Genomic DNA, 19,263 nt, shown 5'->3' with positions numbered 1-19,263 from the left:
CCTAGGGTGATGCTCTATCCACTGAACCAAACCAGCTAGGACAAAACACAAATGATTTTTGAGAGATTCTTAGATCTTTGCTTTGGAAGGGACCATAGAGCACATCTAGTTTAGTATAGGACTCTTTCTATTACGGCCAAACTGCGTCCAGTGGTCTCTTCCTGTTCTCTCTTGGTCCTCTTGTCTGCTGTGCTTCAGATTAAAGATCTTCTCTGTCCTTGAATTTATCAAGTTCTGTATGGCTCTTTGTACTGCCTCAAATGCTCTTTTCACATCCTCGTTCCATGGCTTGCTTCTTTACATTAAACAGATTTCACTCAAATCTTACTCCTCAGACAGGCCTTTCCCAGACCATCCTATCTAAAGGACCCCTCCTCAATTGCCATAACTTTCGACCATAAGACTGTTTTTTTCCTTTATAATCCTTGTCACTGCTGTAGGGGTAGAAAATTTTTCTCTTCTAGGTTCTTTGGCTGATCTAAATAATTATATTGACATAAGACAGATTAACAGAAGAAAAACAAATTTACATAGATATGGGGCCTCCTAAGAATATACTAAGATACAAAGAGCAGCCAGGTAACTGAAGCTTATATAACATCCTTAGCTAGGGAAAGGGATAAGGGTCTGGCATACAAAGTGGGGAAGGTGTTTTACAGGAAGGCCAGAGAAGATTTTTGGAAAACAAAGGTTGCTTTGTTATGCTGGTGAAAAAGCCTGTGGTAACAGCTCTCTTCCTGGTACAGGCCCCATTTCCCTTATACATTTAGGCAGTTGAGGGGGGAGGTAAAGAGCTTTTCTTGAATATGTTGTTTTATTGCCTTTAACTCAAAATAGTGCTTATGCCAAAGAGGCATATTTTGGGATAGCAAATCTGCTCACTGTCTGGAATGATCATGTTTGCCTGTCTCCCCTCAGTAAGCTCTATGAGAACAGGGACCATGTCTGTGTTGTTCACTGCTGTATTCCAAAGCTCTATAAATGGACTGGTCCACTATAAGTATCTGACAGATATTTATAAAATGAATGACTAACCATTAGTGGTTCATTGTTGTCAAATCACTGCTGTGCTGAAATCTGTCTCCTTTCACTTCTATCACTGATCTTAGTTCTTCCCTCTGGAATAATTCAAATTATTATTACCTGCTCTACTCCCTCTTTTGCGAAGTCTTCAGGCATTTGGATGTCAATCATCTCTCATTGAGGCCCAACTCACCTAGTTTCGTCACCAGCTCCTTATGGGCATAGTCAGTATCCATTTATCCATCACAGGGAGTTTTTGGTTTTGTTGTTGATACCCAGCACTAGACACAGTACATTTTGTGGAGTCTGAGCCTCAGAGAGAGATAGTTTAGTTAAACTTTTTTGGCCAATGTTTATCTTTTACTTCCATATAAGTGATCAAGGAACTGTAACCAGACAACCAAGGGGTCCGGGCTGCCTGTCACTACATGAGCCAATGAAGCAGGGATAGGCTTGAATCATATGAGTGTTTATTCCAGTAATGCCGGCAGGATGGGAGGGCAGCAGGTCATCCACAAAAATCTGCTCTATCTGTCCCCATAAGCCAGCTGCTTATATTTGGTAGAAGGACAAAGATTATGTGGGAAAGTAGGAATTACAGGTATGGGAAAGTAGGCACAGGATAACCATTACAGGTTACAAGTCGTGGTGGGGGGGCATTGCATAGGGTGGGTGCCTATGGGCACCCCTGGACCAGATTACAGGCAATAGGGGCTGGAGGTTATAAAGAGCAGGTGCCTCCAGAACTAGATGCTTCAGCCATGGAGGTTGTAAATCTTTCCATAATGATAAGTAGTTCTCAGGACAAGAGGATGGACTGCATTCTGGTGTTAGCTTCCCTGTCCCAGGGTGTACAACTTCCAGCCAGGTTAGAATGTGTTTTCTCTAATCAGAACAGAACCGTCACGGTTAACAGAGCATGATTAATATTTCCTATAATTATAGCTGGTCCCCAATATTCTATTTCTGCCCCTAACATAACTATTTATATATGATGTCATTGTCAGAATTACTGTTTGAGTTCTTAAAAATTTGTTTTATTGTGGAATATAACAGCATAGAAATATAGAAAATATAAATATACACTCTAATTAATGTCTATTTATCTGTTACTCAAGTCAAGAAATAGAACATTATCATGGTCCCAGAAAGCCGTCTTATTGACACAGGCATTCCAGTGGTCTGGGGACCCGAAAGTCCACCACCCACTCTGGGTTCTTGGCTTTGCCAAGGAAAGAATTCAAACTTGAGCTAGCATAGAGTTGAAAGTAAAAGTGAGTTCATTAGTGAAGCAGTAAGAGAATGGGCTACTCTACAGACAGAGCAGCCATCCCCCCCTTTTAGCAGAATTTGCTTCCTTTATCGAGGTTTATTTAATTGGGATGGGAGTAGGTATTCAATAAAGGGGGAGATATTCAGTATCTTCTCTAGAAAGGGGTGGAGATTTTTCAGAGGACCTCCCTTGGCCATTTGTATCCTTTTATGGGTTTTCCATTTCAGATCATGGTGGCATGGGGTGTGTTGTTTAGCATGCTAATGTATGACAATGAGTATATAATGAAGCTAAGGGTTACATTTAAGAGAAATTAGTTGCCAAGTTGGATTGAGCAGTCAATGCCTGTTTTAAGTAATAAATCTGGTGGGTGGTGATCTTCCTTCTTGATAGTTCCTGTAAGAATAGTTTTATGAATTGCAGCTTGCCACATACCCAATCTCATTAAGTATCTCTTCTCAATCTCAGTTCTTCTTTGGAAATAATTAATATCCTGATTTTTAGAAGAAACACTTCCTTGGTCACTTATTTTTTTTAATAGATTTACTACTTATTTTTAAAATAGATTTACCACTTACATATGCATCCCCTAACAATGTAGTTCAGCTTTCATTGATTGGCTGCCTCCTGCATGCCCCACACTGGGGATCGAGCCCACAACCCAGGCATATGCCCTGACTGGGAATCGAACCATGACCTCTGGTTCATAGGACGCCAGCTGGGCCTCCAATTTAAATTCTTTAAGGGAGAAGTAAAAGCTTCTTGTGAGCCTTCAGGGTCTCCACTGCCTTCAGCTCAAAATAACCCACAGGCCAAAGTAGCACATCTTGGGGATGCCTGTTCTGAACCCCTTCATGTGTTTATTATTTCATGAATTTCTGCTCTTATTTCATTCTTTATATTTTCTTTGCATTTATTTTTCTGTTCTTTTTTTAAGCTCTTGAGATTCCTGCTTTGTTTATTAATCTTCTAAGAAATATTTTCTGATATACGCATAATAAGGCTCTCAGTTGCCCCCAAGCATAACTTTAGCTTCTTCCCATAAATTTGTATTTTTAAATGTCTTTTATGATTTCTTCTTTGACTGATTTATAGATTATTTTAAAACTGTACTAATTTACAGATATAGGGACATTTAAAAATTATTTCTTTCATTGATTTTTTTTGCATACTTGAATTGTGGAGAAGAGAGAGAACATCCTGGCACTTCAATCCTTGTCATTTGGTTTGTATTGCATTATGGCCTAGAACAATATCAGTCTTTTAAATGTTCTGTGTGCACTTGGAGAAAAAAAAAGATACTCTATATTTTTTGCTGCAGTTTATATGTTCATTTGGTCAAGTTTTTAAAATCTTCTATATCCTGATATTTTTCTCTTTTAACTGTCTGCTGAATTCCTTTGCTGTTATTCTAACTTGCAATTCTAGAATTCTAATTTATTTTTTCCAATGTGTTCTTTTACCTTTTAGTCCTTCAAGTCCTGTCAAAATGTTCAAACCTTGAGTTTTTATTAATTCAACATTATAGTTGTTTTATAGGCTATTCCTAATAATTTCTAACATTACAAACCTTTCTGGGTCATTTTCTGCTTTAGTTGTTTCTATTGGTTCTTGTTAGTGGTATTTTATTACCTTGTGTATCTGGCTATTATGTACTGCACAATGTAAAGGAGAAATCTGTAGCATATTGTGAGGCCTAGATTGGTGCTATCTTCTGCAGAGTCTTGCTTTTTTTTTTTTTTTTTGCACCCTCACCCCACCTTTCCCACTTGCTTCAACCAGATAGCTGGTGGCACCACCAATTTGAATGTTGGACCAACTCAATACAACAATCCTAGGTACACTTAGAGATTTACTTAGGTCACCCAGATGACATAAAGCTATCATTCAAGTCTGCTCAATGGCTGATTTCTTTCTGGTTTCCTCTATCCTGGGAGTATAGCTCTTTAGGGTTTCTATTTCAAGTGAGTGGTATCTTATCCAACTTCCTCCTTTGGAAACACTCTTGCCTTTGACATTTTTTGCCCATGGATTTATAAGGGTTTTAAGAGCAAGCTGTCTTTTCCCCTCATTTGTTTTCCTGGGCCTTCAAGTGCCAGAATCCCAAAACCATTTTGAGTATTTGGACTACCTCTCTGGGTTCTATTCTTTTGCCTTTATTTCAGCCAGGCAATTCTTTATAATCTTGTTGAATCTTTGGGATCTTAGGGCTTTTTTAAAAAAGTATTTTCTCCAGAATGTTTATCTTCAAAGGGACATTTCATCCAGGTTTTTATACCTTAAAAATTAATCAATTTTATTCATATAAAATTATAGTTGTTGGCATAAGAATGTCCAAATCTATAGAAAAGTTTTATATGAATTTATTTGAGCCAAAATTTTGAGTACATGTTCAGAAGCAAGATCTCAACAGATTGAGAAAATGCTCCAGATAATGGTAGTTTTGCAGTTCATTTTATACACTTAGAATCAAAGGAGAAGACATAAAGGGGTTACATGGAATCCATTGGTGATAGATTAAGGAGGTGGAATAAAGCAAAGTGGGGAAATATCTGGGACTGGATAAAAAGCAAAATGGAGAAACATTTATTTTATATTGGTGGGTACAGGACAGTTAACATTTACAGTACTTAGAGATGTGATGTAACAAGGAGGAGTCTTGTAGTCTTGTGCTGTGGTGCCAGTGGTTGTGCCTTCCAGGGGTCTGGAAAAGAAAATTATTCAAAGATATGTTATTCTAGATATATAAGAACAATGGGCGAGGCTCACTGAAGGTAAAGATTGACTTTTGCTAAGGAAACTATAGGCCTGGGATGACTTTCAGTCCCTGAGCTTGTCAGACCTGCCAAGTAGCTCCCTAAGCTTGTGGGCTCTACTATGTTGCCCCCTTTTTGTTTACATAGTTAAATTCAATTTGGCATATTTTTTTCCCTCTGTGTGGATATTAGTTGTTAAAAAACTGTTCTTGACACCTATATTGTGTATCTACTCACACATTTAAATTCTGATCCCCAGTTTTCATTATTCAGTTTTGATTTCCACAGGGAATAGGTGGGACCAAATGTTCTTTACATATACTTACATACAGAACTTTTGGGGGTGGTGAATCTTCTTAGTGGGAATGATTTATCTTTATCTCTAGTTTCCTTTGAAATATACCATTATTGGCAGAGAATAGAATATTTACATGTTTCCTGGGTGTTCTTCCAAATCAGTCACAGAAAATGAAAGAATGATTCATTCTCAAGTACTCTATCTTTTACCTGGAATGTGACTGACTTTGATTTTCATATGGCTAGCACCTTGTTATTGATATTTTACCTCAGATGTCATCTTTTTAGAAAGACCTCTCTGAATAATCACTCCTTCTTTCCCTTTTATAACATGTACCAGTATCTGGTAATATTCTTTTATTTATATATATATAAGTAAAAGAATATTATATATGTATATGATTTTTATATATTATATATATATGAATATTATATATATATATGATTTTTTACAGAGAGAAGGGAGAGAGATAGAGCGCCAGAAACATCGATGAGAGAGAAACATCGATCAGCTGCCTCCTGCACACCTCCCACTGGGGATGTGCCCGCAACCAAGGTACATGCCCTTGACCGGAATTGAACCTGGGACCCTTCAGTACGCAGACCGACGCTCTATCCACTGAGCCAAACTGAGTAGGCTCTGATGATATTCTTACATTTTTCCTTCCTCAGCAAAATCTAAATCTCCATGAGGGCATACATTGTTCACTACTGTCTTGTGTGTCTTATTTATCTATTTCCTGAAACATGTTAGTCAGTCAGTAATTGTTTGTTTAATAAATGAATGAATAAAATATTTATTAATTTCTTCTGAAATTGACATCATTTTATCTAAATGTCCCAGTCACCTTTTAAAATTTATGATTTCATTACATTAAATGTTTCTAAAATAATAGCGTCTGCTTTCTCTTGCCCTTTTTCAAAAGTGGGGTTTTTTTTTTTTGTAAATATTGAATGAAAAATCAGTTAATAAGAATCTCACCTACAATAAATGTTAGAGTGATAAAGAGATACTTAGGATTAGGAACAACTCTGACTTTCTTGTTATATGTGTGGCTGGAGTGTAGCATACCAAGAGAGAACTAGTCACAGATGCTGTCAGAGGAGGGCAGGTTAAGGCCTTGTGGCTTATGTGGACTTGGACTTACACTCTTAATGATAAGGGAGATCATTGGAAAGTTTTGAGCAGAGAAGTGACACGATCTGACTTATCCTAAAGACTTTTGTGTAGAAAACAAACTGAATTCAGTGGGAGTTGACAATGGAGCTGTAGGGATATTAAAGTCAGTATAGTCTGCTGCTGGGTGCTCACATCAGTTTCATTGGCTAATTTGTCTATATCTGTGCCAGGAGCATCCCTTCATACCTTCTGTAGCTCAGTTCTAACCCTCAATGTATTAGGTAGGGCATACTGCCAGATCATAACCTCAAGGCTGAGCCTTCTTACTTTTCTTCTCAGGCGGGTGTGGACTGTACTTGGAACTCTGTGTTTTCACATATATTTTAGAAAACCCTGGGATTTTTATTGAGATTGCACTGACTATGTAGGTTAATATGGAGAGTATTGATTCTTCCTAGCTTAAAATTAGGATAACTCCATTTATTTTGGTCATCTTTATATATATATTTGAATAAAGGCCTTGAATATATTTTATGTTAAATCCTAAACCACTTTTTTTGTTGTAAATGTGATTTTAAAAACTTAAATTTTGTTTCTTGTTGATGTTTACATAGCTGTTATTTGTATATTAAATTTATGTTTAGCTACCTTGCTAACACTTATAATAATTTTTAAATTCCTCTGAATTTTCTATGTAGATAATAATATCTGTAAATACTATTGTGTTTCCCTCTTTCCAATGCTATATATTTTATTCATTTGTTTTTTTCTTATTTTACTGAGCTGGCAAGAGCCCACCAGGATAATGTTTAATGATAATATTAATAAGTATTAATTGTAAGACATTTTGTTATGCTCTTAATTTTTAAAAGGACTGTGTCTAATATTTCACATTTAAAAATGCTGTTGTAGGTTTTTGTCAGATACTTTTATCCATGATATGAACATTTTTAAAGCTGTTAATTATGGCCATATTACTCTTTAGAAAGCTTGTCTCAGTTTATATTCCTACCATCAGTGTACTAGCTATAGGCACAATGCTGTATATTACATCCCTAGGACTTCTTTTTTAACTAGAAGTTTGTACCTTTTGACCACTTTCACCGATTTCATAATTTCTTAAAACAAGAGCATTGTTTTACATAACCACTATATATTATCAAAATAATCATTGACATAATATTATATAATCTGTAGACATTTAAATGTTATCAGTTACCCTTTATAGCAATTTTTTTCTTGTCCAAATTCCAATCCAAGATAATGCATTATATTTAGTTTTCATGACTCTTTTTTTAAAAACCTGATCGCTGTTTCTCAGTCTTTGGGTCTGTCCCTTTTTTTTTCTGGAACAGTTCCTCAGTCATTCTTTGTCTTTCATCACATAGACATTTTTAAAGAATACAGGCCAGTTATCTGTATATATAAAAGCCTAATATGCTAAGTGTTTGACGGTTCGTCGACCGCTCGACCAGTAGCTATGACGTGCGCTGACCATCCAGGGGCAGACACTCCGATTGGTAGGTTAGCTTGCTGCTGGAGTCCGGCCGATCAGGACTGGGTGAAATGGGCCAGACACACCCTGGAGCCAACCTCCTTCAGCCTTTCTCCAGCCTCTAAAATATTTCTTCTAATTAATTTCCTTTCAGTGTTCACAAATTCGTGCACCGGGCCTCTAGTTTAGTAGGATGTCCTTAGTTTGGGCTTGTCTGCTGCTGTCTCTACTTAGATTTAGGTTTTACCTTTTTAGAAGGAATGCCACAGGAGTATGTTGTGATGCATCCTATCAGGAGGCATATGGTGTTGATTTGTCCTATTACTAGCAGTGTTCATTTTGATCACTTAAAATAGTATCTGGCAAGATTCTTTACTATGAAATTACTATTCTCCCCTTTGTAATTGAAAGGTATCTTATAGGGAGCTACTTTGAGACTGGGTAATACTCTGTTTTCCATCAAATTTTCAACCACTAGTTTTATCATGTATTAATGATACTTGCCTAAAATAATTATAGTCAGGGCAGTTTGCCAAATGGTGATTTTTCTTATTTCTTCATCAAATTTATTATTTGGAATTATGCTCTAAGAAAAAGCTTTTTCTTCTCCCCCATTTATTTATGTCAGTAAGGATTGGTGCACTTTTTTATACTTCTATGGATTATAACCTACTACTATATTTATTTTGTTGCTCAAATATTCCTCATTTCACCAGTGGGAGTCCTCAAGCTGACTCCTGTGTCCTTTAGACATGCCCCCATTATTCCTTGAGCATTTCCTTACTTTCTGCTGTAGCCTGGAAATCAGCCATTTCTCTTAGGAACCGTGGTTCCTTTTATTGGCACATTAGCTGTGTTCATGGCTACTGGAGTGTCATTGCTTCCAGGCTCCCTCAGCAGACAGAGTTAAGGAATATATATGTGTGTATATATATTTTATATTATATTTACACACACACTTGGATCTATTTCTACATCTCTCTATATTAAGAATGAGCTTATATGGCTAATTCTAATTCCAAGCCTTCTCCCTTTTCTTTTCTTTTTTTCTGTTCTTTCTTTCCTTTTTTTTTTCTCTTAATCCTCACCTGAGGATATATTTTCCATTGCTTTTACAGAGAGAGTAGAAAGGAGGGAGGGAAGGAGAGAGAGAAACATTGATATGAGAGAGACACATCGATTCGTTGGCTCCTGCATGCGCCTGGACTAGGGCCAGGGATTGAACCTGCAACCCAGGTACATGCCCTTGACCGGGAATCAAACCCCTGACCCTTTGGTGTGTGGGATGATGCTCTAACCACTGAACCATGCCAGCCAGGGCCTTCCCCCTTTTTATATTTGTAACTTCTTTTTATGAGAATAAGGAACCAAACTCTCATTATCCACAATACATATACTTATTTGCTTAGTCCTAGAATACATATAAAGAAGTTTCATATCTCTGTGTAAAATAACTATCTAAGTAGAATATAGTATGTATTTATATTTATTTTTTGTCTAAGCTCAAGGAGAGTATGGTATTAAAATATCGTTTTCAAGAATTACCTAGGGTTAATTTTTTTTCCTCTGGCCCTGTTCAATGTGTTTACATTACTCATTTCAAATACAGTTAACTACATTTATTCATTTATGTTCCATTTTGGGTTCTTCCCTCCTATGATTATGTCTTTTTTTTGTATGTGAAACATTAATAAGGTTTTAAAAGAACTGTATAAAAATATAGGCTAGTTTATTTGATTACTGAAATATAAAACTTATGGCTTGTAATTGTTTGTTCTTTCAGGGAATCATTTAATACTTCACATTAGAAGAAATATGTGAAAGTTCCTGCCAACCTGTGAGAATTTCTTCCTTCGGCCATTTTTTTGTTCTACTTACTAAACAACTTTCTCAGAAGTTCTTTTGATGCCATGTTTTGTGGCTCGCATCAAAAGAGGAGTTTGTCTTCATGAAGATTCCTAACATTGGTAATGTGATGAATAAATTTGAGATCCTTGGGGTTGTAGGTGAAGGTAAGTTTAGCATTTCTTGAGGTTTTTTTTTAGCAATATACAATTATACCTACCACCAAAAAAAGCTAATAATTCAGGTCCTACTAATTTAATCTGCGTCAATTTAGATATGAACCTAAGAGCAAGATATTAAAAATAAAATTATTCTCAACTATTGGGTCATATTCTCAAATTGAAAATTGAAAACATTAAAAAACCCCTTAAAGTTTAATAAATCAGGAATTTCTTGAGGCTGCCTTAATTTCATTCTTTTCTTTTTTTTATTTAATTTATTGGGTTCACATTGGTCAACATGAACATACAGGTTTCAGGTATGGTTTCTATGTTGTAAGATCTATTTCATTCTTTCATTAGGAACCATGGTTTCTTTAGTCAATAATTTTTTGGTTACATTTTATTTTTATATCAGTTAGGCTTATTGTCAGTAACTTTAATTTTATTTGTATAAGTTAAATTTTACTCACTACATGGTAAATAAATGAATAAATAACTTGTATTTGTCTGGGAATGACAAACCACATTTTATAAATTCTGAGGCACACAATTTGGTCATATTGTGATGCCTTTGAAATCAGATGTATGTTATAATCAGTAGCATGTCATGGTTTAATTGGCAGCATTTTTCCTTTCCTAGTAGTACATAAAATTATGCTTATATTCAATGACATCACTGATTAGATGAAATATGGTAATTCATTTTTCATAAGTTTGATTTTTTCATTTTAGTAGTTTTTGCTCTTGACTTAAAGATAACTTTATGGAGATTTTGATAAATGATTCTGTTAATGAGATAAATGACTATAATTATGGTTTATTTAAAGCAAATGTTACAAAAATTTCATATATCTTTAAAGCAAATGTTACAAATATTTTATATTTCAGAATTTTCAAATAAATTTGAAATTTTAAAAGGAGTTTTAAAAATTTACCAATGTGAACAGAAAAGCTGTTTTAGATTTTAATATTAAGTGTCAAACCTCAGAGAGAAGGCAAGGTAGGGTGGGAGAGGGTGGAGTAAAAGATCAACCAAAGTACTTGTATGCATGCATATACGGTAAGCGTAACCAATGGACACAGACAGTATGAGGGGTGAGGGCCTGTGCTGGGGTGGGGAGGGGATTGGGAGCTGGCAGGGAGAGGTCAATGGGGGAAAGTGGAGACACATGTAATACTTTCAGCAAAAAAGAATTTAAATAAAAAATTAAAATAAATAAAAGCAATTAAAAACACAGTCTGATCATTGGGTGTTTGCTTCAAGATCTGAAGTTGAAACCATATTAAGAGAATGGATCCTTCTTTCTTCACCAGTCAATGCCTTTTCGTTTTCTTCATTAATATTAATTATGTAAATAAAATTTATTCTTCATATCTTACCTACTATCTTTTTTTTTGTTTTTTTTTAAATATATTTTATGATTTTTTACAGAGAGGAAGGGAGAGAGATAGAGAGTTAGAAACATCGATGAGAGAGAAACATTGATCAGCTGCCTCCTGCACATCTCCCACTGGGGATGTGCCCGCAACCCAGGTACATGCCCTTGACCGGAATCGAACCCAGGACCCTTGAGTCCGCAGGCCGACGCTCTATCCACTGAGCCAAACCGGTTTCGGCTACCTACTATCTGTTTTATAATACCTGCCTTTTTGTTTATTTGTTATTGGTTCCCCCCCCCAAAGAAGTATTACAGTTAGACTTATGCAATAAACTATTGACTGGAGAAGGTCATCTCATAGAGTATAACACATTTGGAATGTTCCAGATTCTGAACCTAAGTTTTCTGGATCCTAACCTTGTGTTTCTTTGTATATTTATATGTGATCACCTTCTCAGGGATTGGCTCAGATTAACTAAAACTACAAGACTGTTATATAAATCAGAATATGTCAGTTTAAGTTGTAGCCAGAAACATTGCTATATGTTTTTTGGTTTTTTTAATAAACTACCTCAGATGCTTTTTGGCTAAGAAATACAAATATATATTAAGGAAATTTAAAACTGTCAAGCAAACTCTAAAACTGTCAAGCAGAATCTACCTTCTGATTCTCCTAATTAGATGTTCACAGTATAACTTTAACCTCAGTTTTCTGGGTAACTTGCTGTCTACTCTGTGTTCTGTCTCTAAGGAAGTAGTTTATTGGCTGGATAACAAGATAAGTAACCCAAAAGATGATGATGAATTTCATCAAAATATATCAAACAAAGTGGGAGTGCATGGCTATAAATGGCCAGAGATTCTTGAACTGCTTGTGGCCTGTGCCCTTGAATTGATTATTTATGGCAAAAGATGTATCAACTTTGATTAGTTATTAATTGAAATGCTGAGGCCTATACTGTTTTGCCAATCAGGAAAGATATTCCAGTATCCTAGAAGAGGACTTAATTGTCTCCTAGGATAGATAACATATTTGGTAAGCTCCATGCTAAGAAATCATTAGCTCTTAAATTTCAAGTTTCCTAGAATCTTTTGAATTAATTTTCATCTACTCCCAAGGTTCTTGTACCCAAATCTTGTCTCTAGAATATTTTAAGTTTAAATTTAAAAATGTCTCAAGTGAAATTTTCTTTAAAAGAGAAACCTGTAAAAGTACATGTTGAGGAAATGAGTTACTTATACTCTCGGTTTATGAAAAAAATATATAATAAATATCCATGCTCTGTAGGTGGCTCTTTGCATTATCACTGCAGAATATTGTTATTTTAGGAATCATTATTATAACATATACTGATAACCAATTTATATATATAAAAGCCTAAGCAACTGTTATGACGGAATAACTGGTCAACAAGTCGCTATGATGCACACTGACCACCCAGGGGCAGACACTCAAGGCAGGAGCCGCCCCTTGGTAGTCAGTAAGCTCCCACAGGGGGAGCGCTGCTCAGCCAGAAACTGGGCTCATGGCGGCGGCAGGAGCCTCTCCTGACTCCACAGCAGCACTACCGAGTGGCAGCAGCAGGCACAGTGGGCTGGGATGAGCATGAGCAGTGTGGCGCTGAGCCCTGGTTCTGGTTCCTCCCTGGCCACCTGCCACTTGGTGCACTGCTACATCACTCAGGGGATGTCCGACTGTTGGTTTAGGCCAGATCCTCACAGGCCAGGCTGGGATCGGGCCTTAACTGGTAGTCGGACATCCCTCGAGGGATTCCGGATTGTGAGAGGGTGCAGGCTGGGCTGAGGGACACCCCTCCCCAGTGCACAAATTTCATGCACCGGGCCTCTAGTGTAAATATAATAGAACTTCAATTTCTATAAGAGCTGTAGTAGGTATACTGCTTCTAACTGTTTACTTCTTTTTATTATAGGAGCCTATGGAGTTGTACTTAAATGCAGACATAAGGCAAGTACAAGAAGAAAAAATGTGTTTTAACTGTTTTGAAATTAATGTAGTGTTCTGTGCATGTGAGCATATAATTAAAGCTGTCTGGCTATAATGATGATACTTGTTGAGTAGAATTAATATGTGAACCCAGAGAAAGGAGATTACTTTGGGACAAGCTTTATCATGATTTGGTAGTCATTAGTTCTTTGCAATCATGTGCTATTTTTTCACCTGTCCAATGTATAGGTGAAAAGCTGCCTAATGAGAAGAGGTGATAGAGAAGAAATCAAGGTAGTGATAAATTTATGTTCAGGTACTTAAGAACAATGAAGACTTTCATTCAGTTAGCATTTTTCTTGTAGACCCAATACGTAACTTAGAATACTTTATGGGTCTGAATCCAGATTTTGAAGGGTATAGTGGATAGGTATTTGATATAAAATAGGGCTTGGGAGAATAGTATATGGTTATTATTGATTATAGTTGATCACTCTTGCACAGCCTTGAATGAATCAAATTATATAAATTATTTGACTATGATAATAATCACCATTTATTCAGGTAAGTTATTTCAAGTTTCCACAGCTGTTGCTCAGTGGTGAACATGTTTTACTCAGAGAATAACTTTAAGATGATATGTGTTCTAATATTGAATCATTACGTTGTAATGATTACCTGAAACTAATATAATGTTGTATGCCAATTATACCTCAATTAAAAAAATATGGGAAGTGTTAAAGCTATAACAATTTTGACCTAATCTAAGTTCTTCTGTCTTTTATGTAAAAAAATATTTATTAGTTGAATATTCTTTAATGTATCCATATATCTGTCTACTTGTTTGTTAAAACATGCTTGTTAACTATAGTAAGAAATGGTTCACACTGCACATTGCTAATGCACACTGTCAGTGCCAGCAAGATGGGTCCAGAGTGAGAGTGGATGATAACAGGGATCTAAGCTCTTGGGAAACCAATTCTAAATGTGAACTCTGATTCCTAGTGGCTATGTGTAGAGCACTTTGGGTTACAAGGATAAGTAAACTGTAGTTTTCTTAACCTTGTATGGCTTAGGGTTTGTCTGAAGAGATACTTTAAAAACTGAGATGGCATCTAAAAAACTCTTTTTACTGCCCTTTCCTAAATGAGGGGACTCACAAAACAGCTCTTTAAGTATTATTTTTTTTTCTTTCATGCATCTAAAAAGATATCGGATGGAAAATTTAAACATAAATTAGTGCCTCACTCAGAGTAATAAAAACTCTTTTTAGAATCTGCAGCTGTTTAGTCATTAGACTTGTTATAGTATATTCTTCTTTCAGCCAGAATCAAACCTTCAAATCTTCACCCCATTACCCCAAAATAGAGAATTTGATGCTTTTGGTAAGATTTACCCTTCAGGAGCAAACAAATGGATAACCACAAAATCTCATGTTATAGTTAAAAATGGATATAATAGTTTCTATTGTACCATTATATATAAAATAATCACACCCATGTATTTTGCATTCCTTTTAAAATTATAAAATGGTTATAAAATGTATGATTACTTATGCATAGGTGTGTGTTTGATCACTTATGCATAAATTTGTTCTCTTTTTGAGAGGGTTGGATCTGAGTGTATATATAATTAAATAATTCCTAGTATATTGTATATTTGAGCAAGTAAGAAAGAAAGTTACTGTTTTAATCTGTGTACTGTTGCAAGAAATTTAGAAGTCATGTTTATAAAAAGATATAGCTTGTCTTTTGTGAACACAATAAAAGTTGGTTTATTGAAATAAATGCTGCCCAATTAAAAAAGAATGTGGCCCAGCCCGGCTAGCATGGCTCAGTAATTGAGAATTTACCTATGAACCAGAAGACCGTGGTTTGATACCCGGTCAGGGCACATGCCCAGGTTGTGAGCTTGATCCCCAGTGTGGGATGTGCAGGAGGCAGCCGATCAATGATTCTCTCTCATCATTGATGCTTCTGTCTCTCTCTCCCTCTCCTTTCCTCTCTGAAATCAATAAAAAAATATTTTAAAAAATGTGGTCCAGCCTGGCCAACATGGCTCAGTAATTGAGTATCAACCTATGAACCAGGAGGTCACGGTTCGATTCTCAGTCAGGCCATATGCCTGGGTTGTGGGCTCGATCCCCCTAGTGTGAGGAGTGTAGGAGGCAGCCAATCAATGATTCTCTTTCATCATTGATGTTTCTTTCTCTCCCTCTCCCTTCCTCTCTGAAATCAATAAAAATATATTAAAAGAATATAATGATACTCTCTTTTTGACAGGTTCTGCTGCCTGATCGCCCCTAACTGCCCACCCTGTCAGCCTGATCAGCCCTAACTGCCGCCTCCTTGCTGGCCTTGTTGCCCCCAACTGCTCCCCCCTGCCAGCGTGCTCCCCCAGCTGCCCCCCCCCCACTGGCCTGGTCGCCCCTTACTGCCCCTCTGCCAACCTGGTCACGTCTAACTGCCCCCCTACCAGCCTGGTTGCCGCTTACTGCCCCTCCCCCTGCTGACCTGGTTGTGCCCAACTGCCCCACCTGCCACCTGCTGGCCTGGTCATCCCCACCAGCCTGGTTGCCCCTCACTGCTTCCCCACCGGCCTGATCGCCCCATGCAGCCTACTGTTCAGTCGTTTGGTTGTCCCTCAGTAACCCCCCTGCTGGGCTGGTCACCCCATGCATCCTGCTGTTCAGTTGTTTGGTCATCCCTCACTAACCTCCCTGCCAGCCTGGTCACCCCATGCAGCCTGCTGTTCAGTCATTTGGTCATCCCTCACTAACCCCCATGCCGGCCTTGTTGCTCCAGGCAGCCTGGTGGTCATTACTGTGACAGTGTCCTGGACAATTTGCATATTCCTCTATTAGTATAGATATACACATTGACATGTATATGAAAACTCTTAGCAATGACTGTTCAGCTATTTATGGCACTTTATGACTACTGGCATTTGGAAGACATTCTAGTTTGGATCTTCACTGCAGATATATGTTGCTGATTTTTTAAAAGTTGCATGTCTGCTTTGAAGTGCCTGTGAGAGGGGAGACATGTTTTACAGTACACTTTTTCTTTGCAGAAGTCCAAAGAGATTGTCCTCATTACAAAGTAGGGAGAATAGAATGGTGTTGAAATAGGGAGATGATATTAGAGGCAAGAGGGTTGTGCAGCCATGTAGAGGTTGGAGGGTGATGCTGAGCCTAGGACAGGGAAGTACTGGTTCATGTAGTTCCTTTCCTGTGGCTGGGGTTGACTTATGAGAAGTTTCTGTTTGTTGTGAAGTAGTAGATGCCATATGCTCTTGAGATAGCAAGTTACACAAAGCCATGAACTATCCAGTATTAGGGTACAGCCTATAAGTATTCAATTAATAATAAAGTTGACTTAAATTATAGAACCAAAAATTAAGGACACTATAAAGAGCTGTTGCAGAGTAGCAGGTCCCTGTGGAGGGATTAAAGATGATCCCAAGGACTTGTGGCAAACTGGAAAATCATTGGTATCATGTATCTGACTGAAAAACTTATAAAGGGTGTGTAAGTTTAGGGGGAGAAATAATGACTTTGGCTTTCATAATAAAGAATAAAATGGCACCAGAATACCAAACCTGATATTACTAAATACCACATATTGAACATTGACCATGTGCTAGTCACTCTACTAGATATTTTACATTTAATCCCACAACAGTCCTCTTATTTCCATTTTGCAAGAGAGGAAACTGAGTCATAGGTTATGTAACAGGGCCAAGATTACACAGTTTATAAAGTGGCTTTGATCTGACTCCAGAAATGGGCTAACTTGAGCATGAGCTGGAACTGCGAAATGATATGAACCTTCCAAGAAGGAGTGCAAAGCAGTGGGAAGGGCATGTTTCAAATGGTCAGACTGAAAGGAGAGAGAGGCTGACCTCTTGAAAGCAAGGAAGGAAGTTTTTTTAAAATGGCATTCGCCAACTGAAAAAATCCATAAAAAAGACTTGTGATGATAAAGATTAATAGTGCCATTTATTAATGGCCTCTTTGAGTGAAATGGTACATCGAATGCCAAATTGAAAGAGGTTAAGGAGAGAAAACATGGATAAAATCGGGATTGTGCCATTTTCCACATTTGAGATTTGAAAGACTGAGATTAAGAGTAGGAAGAAGAGTAGATTTGATGAAATATTCACTCATTAGAAATATCCTTATCTCCCTGTACTAAAAAGGATTCTTTGTCTGTTTGCTATTACTTAATATTTGTCTTTTGCTATAAGGCTTTGTTTTTAGTGAGCATTATACATTTTGAATTAGTGATTCCTTTTTTTCCTTTTTCAGATTAATTTTGCTTTTCCGCCCAAAAGCTAAATGATGATTTGGTTACTTTTTTTTTTTTAAAGCAAGCTATTTGTTGTTGTTGTTAATCCTCACCAAAGGATATTTTTCCCATTGATTTTTAGAGAAAGTGGAAGGGAGGGGGAGAGACAGAGAGAGAGAAACGTCAATGTGAGAGAGACACATCAACTGGTTATCTCCTGCATGTGTCTGACGGGGGCTGGGGATCGAGCCTGCATCCAAGGTATGTGCCCTTGATTGGAATTGAACCCGAGACCCTTCAGTCTGGGGGCTGACGCTCTAATCACTGAGACAAACCAGCCAGGGCTAAAGCAAATTATTTTAAGAAGATATTTGAGGAAAATTTAGTGAACCATCATCATTTTGTTTTAACTATCATCAATTTAACAGATTATTTATAGTCTGCCACATCAAACCACAGTTATTTTATACTAAAAATAAATTTTTACTTTTGTTTCTTACAGTAAATAAGACTAATGTTTTTCTTTGAGTTTTAGTTTTTACATGTGAATTGAGTTTTTAAAACAAAGCTTAGGGAGAGTCAACAATGAGAAACTGAATACATTGGATTGATTATATTATTTCATCTTATTTAAATAACAAGAAAGTGTGAGTTTTGCTTTTCATGTTTAAAATTTTTAACATTTGAAGAAAAAGAGGGGCTTGGGGTTTTTCATAAAGATTGTCAGAAGCTGGAAAGAATCCAGTACTGATTATTTTGTCATAATAATTTTTAAGTAATTACTCTCTCCTAAATGGCATTAATTTATTGCATGTTACAGAGATTAATGAGATGCCAATATAAAACTGTACTTCAGATCAGGAACAGTGATAGTAAGAATCATTCATGGGGGAAAACATCTTCCATTACCTCTTACATAGGTACTCATATAGAACCATTATTTCTGTGTAGTTTCCTCTCTTGACCTGGTTTTTGTTGCCATTCAGTTATTTGTAGAATAGTTTCTGGGACATTGCAAAAGTCTCACCAAGATTGTCCTTTTTTGAATTATAATATTTTATAATTTCAATTCTACAAGTCTGTTGATATAGGAAAAACCACCTGTGTTTCTGTTGTCTGATTATCAATAAAAGAAATAATGGCTTATTTGTCAATTTCCAGGAGAGTGATTTCTTTAGGGAACTAGAAGAATTTTGGGTTTTTGCAGGTTTCCTGGTTGCCTTTATCCTCATCATCCTAATCTGGATTTGTTTTGTTGTAGTTTGCTTTTTAGTAAGTGGCATAAGGGAATGGTCATATTAGAATTAGCCAGTATTAGCTCTGTATGCATTGTCTACACAGAATACTTTACTTCAATCACCCTTCTTATAGTAAATCAGTTCTCAGTCCCTAAATGATTATATCCCCACCCACCACTCAGTCTAGAGCAGCGGTTCTCAACCTGTAGGTCGCGACCCCCTTTGGCGGTCCAACAACCCTTTCACGGGTCGCCTAAGACCATCCTGCATATCAGATATTTACATGACGATTCATAACAGTAGCAACATTACAGTTATGAAGTAGCAACAAAAATAATTTTATGGTTGGGTCACAAAATGCTTTTCAATATGACTTTTTTTTCAAAGCTCTAGGAGCAAAAATGAGTATGAATCATTTTTCTATACAGGCCTGAAATATATA

The 19,263-nt window shown here is 36.8% G+C and overlaps 1 protein-coding gene across 3 annotated transcripts in view; it reads left to right on the top strand.

Moving 5' to 3' along the window:
* Positions 1 to 9,750: 9,750 nt before the first annotated feature.
* Positions 9,751 to 19,263, top strand: part of CDKL5 (cyclin dependent kinase like 5) — a 118,373-nt gene continuing 108,860 nt past the window's right edge. For all 3 annotated transcript variants that reach the window (XM_015564880.1, XM_006765130.2, XM_006765129.2), the window contains exons 1-2: positions 9,751 to 9,976; positions 13,281 to 13,315. In XM_015564880.1, the coding sequence (XP_015420366.1) occupies positions 9,913 to 9,976; positions 13,281 to 13,315 (99 nt within the window). In that variant the 5' untranslated portion in view covers positions 9,751 to 9,912. The remainder of the gene's footprint in view (positions 9,977 to 13,280; positions 13,316 to 19,263) is intronic.

Source organism: Myotis davidii, unplaced genomic scaffold (genome assembly GCF_000327345.1).
Source record: "Myotis davidii unplaced genomic scaffold, ASM32734v1 scaffold161, whole genome shotgun sequence".
Lineage (NCBI taxonomy): Eukaryota > Metazoa > Chordata > Mammalia > Chiroptera > Vespertilionidae > Myotis > Myotis davidii.
The sequence above is the reverse complement of the archived record's forward strand: the minus strand, read 5'-3'. Positions and strand labels throughout refer to the sequence as shown.